Consider the following 15,968-nt stretch of genomic DNA (forward strand, 5'->3'; position numbering starts at 1 on the left):
AAAGTGGACTCTTAAGGACTTCTTGAATGTCCCCAGACTTTTAATACAGGGTGGTATTGAATTACTCATGTCTTATATGCAGCACAATTTTATTTTTATTTATTTATTTTAATCTTTTTTTATATACTTTAAGCTCTAGGGTATATGTGCATAATGTGTAGGTTTGTTACATATGTATACATATGCCATGTTGGTATGCTGCACCCATTAACTTGTCATTTACATTAGGTATATCTCTTAATGCCATCCTGCCCCCCTCCCCTCACCCCCCACAGGCCCTGGTGTGTGATGTTCCCTGCCCTGTGTCCAAGTGTTCTCATTGTTCAATTCCCCCCTGTGAGTGAGAACATGTGGAGTTTGGTTTTCTGTCCTTGTGACAGTTTGCTCAGAATGATGGTTTCCAGTTTCATCCACGTTCCTACAAAGGACATGAACTCATCCTTTTTTATGGCTGCATAGTATTCCATGGTGTATATGTGCCACATTTTCTTAATCCAGTCTATCATTGATGGACATTTGGGTTCATTCCAAGTCTTTGCTATTGTGAATAGTGCCGCAATAAACATATGATGCAGCACAATTTTAATGTCAGGAGTCACTGCAGCTGGCTAACCCAGAAATACTCTTAAGCTGCATTCTTTCTTGGACCATTTGGAAATTGCTTTCAAGTACAGCTGTGTCTTCATGGACACTGGGTGGGTGTGGGCAGGGTAGGGAAAGAAATTAGCAGGCAAGAGGAAGGAACATAGAAATGGCCTGATCATTTATAAGGTGCCAGTGTGCCTTCTCATAGCCATAAAAAATGGCAGATAAACAAAAATATGACAGGTTAGAAGAGGGCAGAGTGTGTACACATAGCAGGGGCCAGTGCAAATGAGGAAGGTCAAAGAGCTTTCTACAAGTCACTGAATTCTATTTGCAAAGTGACTTTAAATACATTCTCCCTTCTTCTGTGTTCTATAGGTGTAAAATGGTGATAAATTTGCTTTAAAAAATCAACAGGTACAAAATGGAATCACCGCAGAGTCCTTACAATATCCCCTTAAGGAGCGATTTAATAATATGACCTACGTGAATATTTTGTTAGCCATTAAGGAGCCCCCCTCAAAGATCACTGCGGAACCTTACCTAAAGAAGGGGTGGGTTTTGGAGGTCTGGGTGGTGGTGGTGGCGGCGGACAAGGTCCTGGTGCTGCAGCTTTCACAGTGAGGTTAAGGCTGAAGGTTCCATTGAGCACATATGTGTGATTCACAGTATGATTGATGGAAACAAACAGGCCAGTATTATCCCCGAAGCTCCACTTGTAGTTAATGGTAGAATAATTGAGGAAGTGGCTAGGATCATGAATCAGGACATCAAACGTAATGGGGAGATCTTTGAGGAAGGTTTCATCGGATGAATTTCGATCATTCTTCTGGGACATAGTCACAAATACAGGAATCTGATCTAAAATATACATCCCCCAAAGAAAGAAAGAATGCATGACTGCTTGATTGTAAGTGGAGGACTTCGACGATGCTTTTAGGTTAAAATATTAAAATGAGGGATAATCTAGCATTATTTTCCTTTTCACATCCTAAGCTATTCTGGAAAACAGATGAACTACAACTAATTAAATATACAAGCTTAGGTAGGGGCCCAGATGAATTGTAACCTAACCCCGAACACTTGGCCTTAACTCTTTTTGAACCCATTGACGTCAACAGAATGAAGTGCCTCATCCTCAGAGTTCACACCACTCACCTGTTACCACGTACATATCTTTCACTTGTGCAATGGGAACATATGCCCGTCCATGTCTTCTATAGACAGTCACTTCCATGAGCTGAGGCCCAAGTGTCACATTGGCTGTGTTCACAGAAACTCTCACTGAACATCGTCCCAATTTCTGGAAATACTGACCTTTGGGAGGATGGAAATTTTTAGTTATTGGCTGCATTAAATCATCATTATAGGAAGCTGTTCCTTAAAGACTAGCTACAACCATTTGTAGATTGCTCTGAGGAGGGAAAATAGGATAGGCCTATGGTCTGCTTCAGAAAGGGAGATGGTGCTCATTTTAATGTAAAATCTTACGAAACAAACCCACAGTTATACACATGTAATTGTATATAGTTGGTTAAAATAAAAAAAGTTGTTTAGTGGAATAATACAGTTAGCCCTTAGTTTACAAATAAATGCTTTTCATGTTAAGTATTTGGCACTTGAAATACATGTTTTCCCCACAGAAAATACATTTAATATAATGATGAGGTGTCCAGAAGAGTTAAAAAATTATTTATCCAATAACCTACTTTATTTTTGTTACTATTTCCGCTATATTATTAAGCAGATTTTTAAAAGGGGACTGGAATCCTCTATCTCCTAATAGTATTTGTATATAAAAATACAGCAAGTAGCTGGGCACGGTGGCTCATGCCTGTAATCTCAGCACTTTGGGAGGCCGAGGCAGGCGGATCACCTGAGGTCAGGAGATGGAGCCCATCCTGGCCAACATGGTGAAACCCTGTCTCTACTAAAATACAAAAAAATTAGCCAGGTGTGGTGGTACGAGCCTATAATCCGAGCTACTCGGGAGGCTGAGGCAGCCGAATGGCTGGAACCCGGAGGCGGAGATTGCAGTGAGCCAACATCATGCCACTGCACTCCAGCCTGGCGACAGAGCGAAACTCTGTCCCAAAAACATAAAAATCAAAATCCAGTAAGTGATGAAATAGAGGATGGCAGACAGAAAACAGAATAGAGCGGTTCCACAGGCACTTTCCTAGAACACCCCTGAGTCATTCCTTTTCTTTCTCCAACCCTCCCTGCTGCTAGCTAACAGGTGGAAGTAATTCCTCTCCTTCAGGGCTCAAGGACATTTAAACACATTTTAAAACTCTGTAACTCCTCTTACTATAATTCCCAAATCAAGAACTCTTCTAATCCTGCCAGCGGGCCTGGTTTAGACCTGTCACTGACTGGGTATCTTAGATTGAATGCTTTCGAGACCGGGTTGTTTCAAGACCCCATTTATCACACCGTCAAATGTGTGAGAAAAACATACCGGCCTCTCAAGGGACGTGTGATTTGGAATCCTCCTTCACTCTGAGATGCAGGGGTAGCTCCCTCAGAAGTTATAAGGGGAAGGGGTGTCTCTCAGGCGTTATTCATGAAGCAAATGTTAGTTTCAGCTCTGAGAGGTGAGACCATACTTAGTTGAGGGAGAATATCAGTTAACTCTGAGACCTCAGTGGAAGACAGCAATTCAAGGCAGTCTTGTTAGACCAACAGAGCAAGTTCTAGGCTGAAGGTTGATTGTAAATACAGACAGTTGATCTGGTAAGTTATTGGAATGTTTACTAGGCTAAAGAGTCTGGGAGTGTTAGTAAACATAAGTGACTCCATGCAAACTGTCAGAATTCTGTCATGAGAGGGACAAGTCAAAGAAATGTTTGGTGAGTTGGCTAATGAGGTCATAATGGCAGTGAAAAATAAGTCAGTTTTAAGGCAATTGGTTTATATAGATGAGCATAATATTTGACGTAGCTTTACTCTGCTCAATGGGTATGTATTGTTAATATTTTGTCCTGATTTGTAAATAAGTTAATTGAAGGAAGAGGAGCGCTCTCTAATCTGTGATGAAAGATGAAACATTTAGAAATCTGGAGGCTGCTCAATTGGTAGCAGTTTTCAAATATGCAGTGCCAGGTGGCACCTAGTGACATTTTAACCTAAGAATTTAGCAGCCTAATTAATAATAAGCTAAGTTTGCTTCTTCTAACGTAATCATTTCCCCAATGATAAAGCAAAATGAATACCATTTGTAATTTAAAAAAAGACAGAATGGGCTAGGTCAAAGCAGAACGGTAGTTATTTTATTTCTACACAATGAAATATTGTGCAGCCATTAAAACAATGTATAAAAATTTAAAAAATCATATCATTAAATGCTCATGATAGTAAGCAAAAATGTGTATGTGATCTTAATAATGAACTTAATAAATACTAGCAAAGAAAATACCATAATAATTAACAATGATAATCTCTGGTGTTCATTACGGATAATTTTTATTTTTTATTTGTATCTTTTCTGAGGATTTCCTACAAATAAATAGCACAGGCTTCTTTAAATCTTAAAAATTCTCTAGAGAACATAAAAGAACAGAAGAATAAATCAATGAATGCTCATCCATGTGCCATTCTGTTTTTTTTTTTTTTTTGAGATGGAGTCTTACTCTGTTGCCCGGGCTGGAGTGCAATGGCTTAATCTCCTCTCACTGCAACGTCCACCTCCTGGGCTCAAGTGATTCTCCAGCCTCAACCTCCTGAGTAGCTGGGATTACAGGTGCACGCCACCATACCTGGCTAATTTTTGTATTTTTAGTAGGGACAGGGCTTCACCATGTTGGCCAGGCTGGTCTTGAACTCCTGACCTCAGGTGATCCACCCACTTCGGCTTTCCAAGATGCTGGGATTACAGGTGTAAACCATATGCCCAGCCTCCATGTGCCATTCAAATAAACAAGTGTTAGTATTTTTTCTTGTTATGGTTTTAGGTAGAAAAAAAATAAGTGGTTTTGTTTTTTTGAAAAAGAGCTTAATATTTTAGTTTTTCTCTCTTTTTAACTCTTCAGTGTCCTGGAGATTTGGCAAGGTTAACCAGGATTTCATTTTTCTCTCTCACCGTTCACCCATACTAAGGAAAGTTAGCAGGGTGACTGCTATTAACTCTTTGTGTTATCATTCCCAATTATAGAGTAAGAAAAGAGAAGGTTGAAATTTTAAGGAAAGGTAAAGAAGAGGCTTAGGGGTTTGTAAAAGCCAACCAAGTGTGTGGAAGACGTAGACGAAATTCCATCTTCTCCATCCGGGGTGGTGAGGAAAAGGTTTCCCATCGGGGAAGACGTTATGATGGCTTTGGCCGGTGCCATTTTCCCCATCACTGTCCTCTGACCACGCTGTCCAGTTGTAAACATATGGATCAGCAGATAAACCAGCCTCTAAACAGAGAAAGAAACCAGCTATGAGTGTTATCTGGGCTCAGAAAACCCAATGTGCATGCATCACTGAATTAAACACTTTTCATATTTTTTTCATAACTAGTTTAAAAGTAGTTAGACAACTAAACACTTAATATGTAGAACTCATCCAATAGTGTGCTTATGACTTGTGCACTTTTCTGAATTTGTTATATTTCAACGAAAGTTTTATACAAAGCAATTATTCAAGAAAGTCCAATGTAGAGATATCATTTAATGTATTTTTCTTCCTATTGGGTTTTCAAATCATAATCCTATTCAAATCAAACTGAGAGATAGTTTATCTTTTTATTTTGACACACTCTATCTGTAGTTTTTTTTCCGGACACACTTGACATCATGACCGTTTATTTGTAAAGACTCCAGCACACATGTCTAAGAATAAGAACATTTTCCTACACAGCCCTGACACCATTATCACCCCAATCAAGGTTTGCATATTATATTTGGCTATTTTTGATGCTTTAAATGATTTTTAAAATCCCTCTTTCTCTCTCTAGATGTGGATAGAGATATATATAGCTATCCTTATATCTACATATGGCTATAGATATATGGTTATCTATATATTTATATATATATTCAACAAAATTGTTGAATCTAGGTGACTATAGTTAACAACAATTTGTTGTATGTTTCAAAACAGCTAGAAGAAAGATTTGGGCTGGGTGCAGTGGCTCACACCTGTAATCCCAGCATTTTGAGAGGCCGAGGTGGGCGGATCAGTTGAGGTCAGGAGTTCGAGACCAGCCTGGCCAGCATGTGAAACCCCGTCTCTACTAAAAATACAAAAATTAGCCAGGCGTGTTGCGTGCGCCTATAATCCCAGCTACTCGGGATGCCGAGGCAGGAGAATTGCTTGAACCCGGGAGGCAGAGGTTGCAGTGAGCTGAGATTACGCCACTGCACTCCAGCCTGGGTAACAGAGTGAAACTCCATCTCAAAAAATAAATAAACAAAGAGAAAGATTTGGAATGTTCTTAACACAAAGAAATGATAAATGTTTGAGGTGATGGATATCCCAATCACCCTGATTTGATCAACATAAATTGTATGCATGTATCAAAATATTGCATGTATTCCAGAAATGTGTATGATTATCATGTATCAATAAAAAATTAATTAAAAAATGGGTGAAAGATCTGAATAGACATTTCTCAAAAAAGGTAATACAGATCACCAACAGTATATCATTGCTGGTGGGAATGTAAATTAGTACAACCACTATGGAAAACAGTATGGTGGTTCCTCAAAAAACTAAAAATAGAGCTACCATGTGAGGCAGCTGGGAATATATCCAAAAGAAAGGAAATCAATCTATCAAAGAGATGTATGTACTCCTATGTTGCAGCACTATTCACAATAGTCAAGATATGGAACCAAATGAAGTATCCATCAATAGATAAATGGATAAAGAAAATGTGGTATATATACACAATGGAATATTAGTCATAAAAAGAATTAATCCCATCATTTTCAGCAACATTAATGGAACTGGAGGTCATGATGTTAAGTGAAATAAGCCAGGCATAGAAAGACAAACACTGGCTGGGCGCGGTGGCTCACGCCTGTAATCCCAGCACTTTGGGAGACCGAGGCAGGTGGATCACAAAGTCAAATGTTCGAGACCAGCCTGGCCAACATAGTGAAACCCCGTATCTACAAAAAATACAAAAATTAGCTGAACATGGTGTTGGGTGCCTGTAATCCCAGCTACTTGGGAGGCTGAGGCAGGAGAATCGTTTGAACCCGGGAGGCAAAGATTGCAGTGAACCGAGATTGCGCCATTGCACTCCAGCCTGGGTGACAGAGTGAAACTCCATCTCAAAAAAAAAAAAAAAAAAAAAAAAAAAGTTGTTTCAAAAAAAGGAGAGAAAAAAATGTTACAAAATATTAAATGCTTAATTCATGTTAAATATAAAATATTTTCCATACAGAATTGAATGTTTTCCCCACAGGAAGATAAAAAATTAATAAAAAATGAATACATTGACAGCTTAATAAAAGTTCTAAATAATAAAATCATAAATTCATTATTAAAAAGCCTTGTTACTGACTGAAGAATCTCAATAATTAGCTCCATTTTTTCTTGTTTTGTTTTTTGAGACGGAGTCTTGCTCTGTCACTCAGGCTGGAGTGCAGTGGCGCAATCTCGGCTCACTGCAACCTTTGCCTCCCAGAGTTAAGCAATTTTCCTGCCTCAGCCTCCCAAGTAGCTGTCATTACAAGCGCCTGCCACCATGCCTGGCTAATTTTTATATTTTTAGTAGAGACGGGGTTTCACCATGTTGGCCAGAATAGTCTTGAACTCCTGACCTCAGGTGATCCGCCTGCCTTGGCCTCTCAAAGTGCTGGAATTACAGGCGTGAGCCATGGCGCCTGGCCATTAGCTCTGTTTTTTGAGCATGTACCATTCTGATAAGATAATTTCCCTTGATGTATTTGCGCCTTTGGTCCTCTTTAACATGGACAGGGAGCTTATTTCTTTCACTAAGAGCAAAGCAAAACCAAAATATACACATTTTAGCATTTGTGCCAGCACACAGCATTTGCTTAAGAAATCCTTGTCGGCCAAAATTAGACTGATCAGCAAACATCTGTCAAATTGGCTATTCTTTGAATAGCCAAGAGTTCCAAGTAATAAAAGCAAAATCTGAGACTCAACAAGGTATTCTCTGTCCAATCAACTGGACACTAAGGAAAAGCAGGGGGTGGCGATGTGGCTTTTGAAGAGGGCTCCAAGCAGGGGAGAGCTGGCTGACGTTGATGTTGATGAAGGCGCTGAGTAGGACCACACACTCACCGTCTCTGTCATCCAGCTCATGGAGTGCAGTGGCAAGGGACGAGAGCAACATCTGGCACTTACAGGAGCACCTGTGACCATTAAGGTTTAGAAAACGGGTCTCCAGTAGTTTAGAATACTGCGTTCTTACCATTTCTGCAGTTCTTCTCATAGACTATGTTGCCATTGGCATCTTCCTTTTGGCATCTAGGGAATACCAGATTCACCACAAATGTTATATTTGAGCCCACGAGGGCTGGTGAGTCACTTGTCAGGACTGCCTGCACACGGCCTCCTAGGGCAAAAAAAAGTGGGGCTCAATGACCCAGCATCTTTCTCCTTTCATTCATAAACATTTAGAGGTAACTTTATTAATAAGGACCAGAGGACCCACATGCCTCTTTATAATATATTAAATTTATATTTTGTATTCCTCACTTAAGCTTTCAGAGTACAACACTCTAGAAGATAAATTAAAAAATAAATCAGACCAATTAAGAATTCTCTAATCACAGCAAGAACATTTACCTACGATAATAAAACAAATCAGCTCAGTTGGGTTAAGGAGACAAGTTTTAAATGTTTATATTTTTAAATCTCAAAACCAGTGACTGAAGGACACATTTTTTCATCTAAAAAGGAAGATTTTCAGTTTCTGATAAGTCACACCTTTGAGACAGTAAAAATGGTTTTGGGGTGACTGGGTTTCTGAAGATGACCATTCGCAGGTTGGTTAAATAGGTTTAAAGCTAAATCTGCTCACTCTTCAAAAGTATTCCAAGAGCTACCAATGTGGAAATTTCTAAGGAGATTATTTGTGGCTTAGGAAGTGATAGTGTTGGACTAAAGAAAATACTGCCAAGTCCGAAATGACGTGAGCCGTGTGATCTAAAAGGCTTTACTATCTACAAGACTTACTGAAGTAGGAAATTGCAGGTGTTTGGGTTGAATCTTTTGACTTACCCTTCCAGGAGTTTTTCCACCTCATGTCTCCCCTCTTCCACACTGGGTAGAGTTTTTCATTCCAGTCATTTTCATCAGAAGACCAGCCATTTAATTGGTTGTGCTCCCTCATGTAAGCAGAAGGTCTTTCATTGCCCAGCACATCATGAAATCCTGTATCAATATTCGAAAAACAAATTCCATTCTTCATTTAGTAATCATCTCACAGAAACTTTTTATTTCTTACTGTTGAAAAGCACATACATAATATATTTAGCACATCAAGTAAACAGAGGGTGCTTTGTTTTTTAAAGGAAGTCTACTGGAAATATCTTGATTACAAGCATTCAGACCCTATGTCTTTATGAACTTTAAATGAGTCAAATAAAAATTTTGAAAGTCAATATTTTTTAGCCATCACTTGGCTTCTCAATACACATCCTCTGAATATTTAAATTTGATACAATACCATTAGGAAAACACTGATGTCAAAAATCTTCAGATTTTTGGATTTTTTTTCCCATTCTGAACTACTCACTTGGCTAAAGGAATGCCAGGCTCAGGAATACCTTCAAGATTCCAAGCAACCCGTACTAGTACCAGGAAGTTTACTGATAAACAGCTTCTTAATGGTCTTGGTGAATGTTCCATATACTTTGTGTAGTCCACATTTGTTAGGTAGAGTGTTTTCTTTTTAAATGTCATTTATATCAAGCTAGTGGATAGTGTTCTTTGAGTTTTCTGTGTTTCTACTGATTTTCTCTACTTGTTATTTCAGTTACTGAGAGAGAAATCTTGAAATCTCCAACTATAATTGTGGTTTTTTCCAATTGCCTGTTTCTTCTTCCAGTTTTTGCTGTATGAATTTTGAAGCTTTGTTGTCAGGTGCATACTATACATTTAGAATTGTTACAGCTTCTTGATGAACTGACCCTTTTCTCAATAGGAATTTATGCTCTTTATCCCTGGTATTATCCCTTGTTCTAAAGAATACTTTGATATGAATACTTAGTGTTTGGTATATCTTTTTCTATCCTTTTACTTTAAAAAATGTTTAGATTGATGTATGTTTCTACTCATCCTTACATTTTAAATCTTTGTGCATTTTTATATTTGAAGTAAGATTCTCATAGAAAGCATGTAATTGGATGTTTAAAAATCCAGTCTGACAATCTCTGTCTTTTAGTTGGAGTGTTTAGATAATTCACATTTAATGTAATGATCAATATGATGAAATTTAAGTGTACCATCTTGTTATTTGTTTTCTATTTGTTCCACTTGTTCTTTTTTTCCTTCTTTTCCTATACTCTTTGGAGTTATATTTGGATTCCATTTTATCTCTACAACTAGCTTGTTAGTGACACCTCTTTCACTTATTTTGTTCTGAGTGGTTGCTCTAGGCTTATTATATTACAGTTCTTTTAAAATTATTTCTAATCATGAGTTAGTGTCTGCCTTTTTGCTTTGCCTGACCAGCCTGGTGGTCACATGGTCTCTCTCTTTTGAGAATTGTAGCAGACTGGTTGGTTGCCTCCAAGAAGCTATTTCCTGCCTGCACCCCTCCTCCTTTTTTCCCCTTGCTGGCAGAGTTTCTACTCTAACAGTTCAAAATTCCAGAGTATGACTTCCCAGCTTTCCTTACAATTAGGGCAGGAGCGGATAGATGATTTGATACTGGCCAATGAGAGCTGAGAAGCAGTCTTCTGGGACTTCTGAGAAAGGTTTTCCTTCTTTATAACAAGAGATATGTGAGAAAAACTCAATTTTTCCTCCTCAGAATTGATTTTGGAGATGGTAGTGTAATAATGTGATGGCCAGAGCTATGACAGTCATATTTAACTATGAGGACACACATCTGAGGAAACAGCCAACACATTAAGGGTGTCAGAGTGGAAAGATAAAAAGAAATGGAGCCCTCAATGAAACTGTTGAGCCGTTGCTCTAGTCCTGCTTACCTCGGGACTGACCAAGATAATAAATGTCTTAGTCTATTTTGTTACAGCCCAAAGCTCAACTGTCTGTATTCATCAGCCAATGGTCTGAAACTTTTCTCCCATTAATTTCTATGGTTCTATGTCTTGGCCTAGCTATAGACTCACGGAGGACAGAAACTCTGTCTTGTTCTTCTCTTAAATCCTGGGAGAGATCCTCCATGAGGTGTGGTATTTAGTGGGTGCTCAGAGAAGCCATATTGGATGCATGTCTCTGACCTATTTCTTCTATTCCTCTTCCCTGGTAGGAGAAGGGAGCAACATGTTCCCTTCTTCTCTGGGAGGCAGAGAGAATGGGAAAGAGCAGCAAAGTAGGAGTCATGGAACCTGTTTTCTAGCCTTGGTTCTGTTATTAAACAGGCTGTGTGACCTCAGGCCATGTGTATTATCTGGGCCTTCAAATATGACAAAAGCCAAATGTCCTGTGATTCTACGAGATTGCTCCTATTTGGAAATAGATATTAAGTGAGGGGAGGACATTTGTGTTTATCAATAAATATTTGTAATTGGAAATTCACTTGAGTCATATGAAAAGAACTAAGATTATTTAGTTCAAACCCCTTCATTTTATATATGAAGAAATTCAGGCCTGGGGAAATGATATGATTCACCTAGGGTCATCTTTAGTAGAAATCAAGATTCACATCTTTCGATTCCCAGGACAAGTTCTTTCCACTGTTCCAGAGAGTCTTCCTCTTCCTCAGATCTTGAAAGAAAGTTATTGTTTCCAGGAACATAATCAAAACACAGATTTCTCTTCTGATTTTAAATGTCAGAAGTCAAGGAAAAGTACAAACTTAAAAGGAGAGTTACAAGGGATAGGCACACAGGTCAATGGAATAGAAGAGAGAATCCAGAAATAGACCCACACAAGCATGCGCTACTAATTTTTTTAAGAGATAGGGGTCTCACTATGTTGCTCAGGCTGGACTCAAACTCCTGGGCTCAAGTGATCTTCCTGCCCCAGCCTTCCGATTAGCTAGGACCACGGGCAAGCACTACAGTGCCCGACTGGATTTTAGACAAAGATGCAAAAACAATCCAATGGAGGGAAGATAGCCTTTTCAACATACGGTGCTGTAAAATAGCAAAAAGCCTAGGTGAAATCTTCAGGATCTAGGACTAGGCAAGAATTCTTAGACTTGACACAAACACAACCCATAAAAGGAAATTGGAACTCATTAAAATAAAAAACCTTTGCTCTCTGAAACATGACGTGAAAGAGGATGAAAAGTCAAGCCACAGACTGGGAGAAATTATTTGTAAACCACACTTCCAATAAAGGACTAGTATTTAGAATATATAAAGAATTTTTGAAACTCACTATAAGAAAACCACGAGATTCAATTAGAAAAATTGGTAAAAATTAATGAAATGATATTTCACCATTTCATTCATCTTGTGGCAAATAAACACACAAGAAGATATTCAACATCATTAGCCAGTAGTGAAATATCACTATATCCCTATCAGTAAGACTTAACTAAAAAGCAGTGACATCAAATGCTTACAAGGATGTAGAGAAACTGGATTGCTCACACATTGCTAGTGGAAATATAAAATGGTACAACCACTCTGTTAGTTTCTTACAAAATTAAACATGCAACTATCATATAACCAAGAAATTGTACCCTTTGGCATGCATCCCAGAGAAACGAAACTGATATTCACACAGAGATCTGCACATGAATGTTTATAGCAGCTTTATTCATAATAGCCCAAACTGAAATAACCCAGATGTCCTTTAATGGGTGAATGGTTAAGCAAACTGTGGTACATCCATACCATGGAATACTACTCTGTGACAAAGAGGAACAAACTATTGATGCAGTTACTTCAATAAATCAATAAAGTTCCAGGAAATTATGTTGGGTTTAAAAAAAAGCAAATCTCAAAAGGTTACATACTGGATAATTCCATTTGTATAGAATTTTGGAAATGACAAAGTGATAAAAATGGAAACCAGATTAGTGGTTGTCAGGAACTGGGTGAGGGTTGGAAGGAGGGAAGTGGATTTGGCTCTACAAGGGCATGAGAATACTTTGGTGATGGAGCTCTGCTGTGTTTTGACTGTATCAGTGTCAATATCTGGGCTGTGATGTCGTGTTTTGCATGATGGTACCACTGGGGCAAACTGGGTAAAGGGTGCATGGGGATCTCTCTGTATTATTTCTTACAACAGTATGTGAATCTATAAATACCTCACAATAAAAAGTTGAATTTAAAAATAAAGGCCGGATGCAATGGCTCATGCCTGTAATCCCAACACTTTGGAAGGCTGAGAGTGGGCGATTGCCTGAGCCCAGGAGTTCCAGACCAGCTTGGGCAACATGGCAAAACCCTGTGTCTACAAAAATTTAAAAAATAAAATAAACCCATCCAGATGAGGAGGCTCATGCCTGTAGTCCTAGCATTCTGGGAGGCCAAGGCACGATTGAGCCCAGGAGTTTGAGACCCGCCTGGGCAACATAGTAAGATCCCATTTCTACAACAAATACAAAAATGTGAAGGTAAATTTGAGGTCACACCCAGTGCTGCAGCTGACTCTCCCTTCACACTTTGGCCTTCTTGCTGTGTCCACCAGCAGAGAGGTGGTGGCTGGGCTGCCACCAGCTACCTTGTCCACACCTTCTCCTTCCTTCAGGGCTACGAATGGAAAACGGCAGGAAATCTTTAGTGCTTAATACACTGCTACATTCTGCCTGCCCTTATTTTTTCTGGGCAGAATATTTAGTCCAGAGCAAGGTGAACCCGGTGAATGGCTGAGTTTTGTTCCACTGCCTAAGAGGTTGAGGACTCCTCTCGAGCTAACAGTGCGGATTCAGCCTCCTGCTAATCTGTTTTATTGAGCAGAGCGAAGTGGACTTGAAAGAGGCTGGAATAAGGGCAGGTGTCCCCCATCGGGTCTGTTGGTCTATTCTGTGTTCCTTCCTCTTTAAAGGAGCCTGTCCTGGGAGGTATCCTAAGGGTGGATGCAGGTCTGCCTCCTTAGGAACAATCCCCACCATGCATGTCTCCCACGCCAAGCAGCTGATCTCACAAGAACCCAATTACCCAGTTTTGCAAATGAGGAAACGAAAACTCCTCATTTTGAAGGAAATGAGGAAACGGAGCAAAACCACTGGAGACCCAGCCCCTAGGCTGGCGGGAAGCCCGAGCCTGTCCAACCCCAAACCCGGGCAGGAAGGACAGAGGTCGGGATGGAAGGCTGCCTCCTCAGCTTACCCGCTGTGTGGCTTGGGGCGAGTTCCTTGCCCACTCTGTGGCCCGTGTCCTCGAGTGGGAAGAGGGACCATCACAGCGCCGGGCTCGGCGGGCTGCTAGGAGGACTCGCAGCGCACTGCGGGCCCGGCACGTGCTACACGCCGACACCGGATCAGCTCCTTGTGATGAGGCTGACTTTCCCAAAACGCAGGCGTTTTCCCAGGTCGCAGTCGCAGTCGGGAGACCGAGGGTTAGGGCGCGGCCGCGGGGTCTTGTGGGCCGGCGCGCGGCCCACGTCTCAGGCCTCTGCGGCTCCGAGCAGAAGCCGCTGCGCCTCTGGCCGTTTCCCACCCGTCCGGTCCCCGCAATCCCAGCCCCAGGGTCACAGCGACTCAGCTCTCTTCCTTTCGCGAATCTGCACACTGACTCAGTGGTCTGGACCGTGGCTGCATAGGCAGATCCCAAGAGGAACTTTTAAAACAAGGATCCTCTGACCCCGCTCCCAAAGATTCCGGTTTCATTGCGTGGGTATCAGTATTGTTAAAAATGCCCTGGCCTCTCCTGCGTGACCAGGGTAGAGAGCCCGGGTTTCAGCTCCTCTCCCAGCAAGCTCCTGCAGGTCTGTGAGGAAGCCCCGCAGGAGGAGCAATAGCTTCTGGGCTGGGGAGATTAGTGAGTTTGTCTCCAGATTGGAGACCCCATTTCATGTGAGGTCTCCACCCTTTTGGATGGAAGCTGGACACAGTTTAGTTGATGGAGTTGCTTTGTTCTGTGACCGGAGGCTGTCCAACCCTCCACCAACCACTGTCTGGCAAGAAAGGGTTACAACTGCAATGGAAAAAAAAGCTTCACAAGAGAAGAGTTGCATGGTTTTTACTTTCCATGAGCCGAAAGCAAAGAATGGAGCTGGAGGCATTTTGCTGTAGTTTCAGCCTTCCCAACAATTTGCAGAAGAAAAGATGAGTGAGCCAGAGATGAATGCTTCCTGAAGAACTTCAATCCAGCCTCTAGTTCAGAGGATATTATTAGCCATCATTTCAGCCAATGGCCAGAGAATGGGTTAAACATAGAAATTGAGGGTTACTCACGTTTGGCAGCATCAAGTGGCAATCTTGCAGCCAGGAGCAGAAATCCCAGGAAATAGTAGAGACATTCCATGCTGAATTCTCAGGGACGCAGGCACTCAAGGTTTAACTCTGAATTCCTCTGGGCCCATCCACCAAAAGCAACAGTGCTCTTCTGGCATCTGTGGTGCCTCCCTCTCTATTTTAATTAAATACAGGGCCTCGGGGAGGATCATGTGATGGTATTAAGCGGCATTGCCTGATCTGGTCTCTCAAGTTCAGCCTCTTACAACTCATGTGCTTATGAGTCACTCCTTCTTGGCATCTATTTATTCACTTTTCAGATGCACATTATTTCAATTTGTGATTCCACATTTACTAGATTCAAGGAGAGTTTTTTCCTACAGGTTCTATTTCAATATTCTTTTTTTTTTTTTCTTTGAGATGGAGTCTCACACTGTCACCCAGGCTGGAGTGCAATGGCATGATCTCAGCTCACTGCAACTTCCACCTCCCAGGTTCAAGCCATTCTCCTGCCTCAGCCTCCCGAGTAGCTGGGATTACAGGTGCCCACCACCATGCCCGGCTAATTTTTTGTATTTTTAGTAGAGGCAGGTTTCACTGTGTTGGCTAGGCTGGTCTCAAACTCCTGACCTCGTGATCTGCCCGCCTTGGCCTCCCAAAGTGCTGTGATTACAGGCGTGAGGCACCGCGTCTGGCTCAATATTCTTTACCAAATAAAATTTCAATCTTCCAGCCTCACTGATTATCAACTTACTTGGTTCCTATACTGCATGAGGCACCCAGCTCATGTTTAGAGTTCACAGTTATGCATCCTTTCCTATGATGTAGTTGTCCACCTCCTCCTGTGCTCGTGATTGCTTGTATATTTTTTTCCTCCAAGAGGAAGCGAAGATGGAGGAGGTGTATCATCAATCATTTGAAATTGTGGAATACATAAGTG

The 15,968-nt window shown here is 40.8% G+C and overlaps 1 protein-coding gene across 1 annotated transcript in view; it reads right to left on the minus strand.

The window, feature by feature from the left end:
- The window catches only part of GPNMB (glycoprotein nmb), a 28,975-nt gene extending 13,692 nt beyond the window's left edge, over positions 1-15,283 (minus strand). The window contains exons 1-6 of the mRNA XM_007981889.3: positions 15,029-15,283; positions 8,767-8,919; positions 7,955-8,098; positions 4,809-4,982; positions 1,744-1,902; positions 1,129-1,446 (exon numbers count right to left, since the gene is read on the minus strand). Of these exons, the coding sequence (XP_007980080.3) occupies positions 1,129-1,446; positions 1,744-1,902; positions 4,809-4,982; positions 7,955-8,098; positions 8,767-8,919; positions 15,029-15,098 (1,018 nt within the window). The 5' untranslated portion in view covers positions 15,099-15,283. The remainder of the gene's footprint in view (positions 1-1,128; positions 1,447-1,743; positions 1,903-4,808; positions 4,983-7,954; positions 8,099-8,766; positions 8,920-15,028) is intronic.
- Positions 15,284-15,968: the final 685 nt, after the last annotated feature.

Source organism: Chlorocebus sabaeus, chromosome 21, assembly GCF_047675955.1.
Source record: "Chlorocebus sabaeus isolate Y175 chromosome 21, mChlSab1.0.hap1, whole genome shotgun sequence".
NCBI lineage: Eukaryota > Metazoa > Chordata > Mammalia > Primates > Cercopithecidae > Chlorocebus > Chlorocebus sabaeus.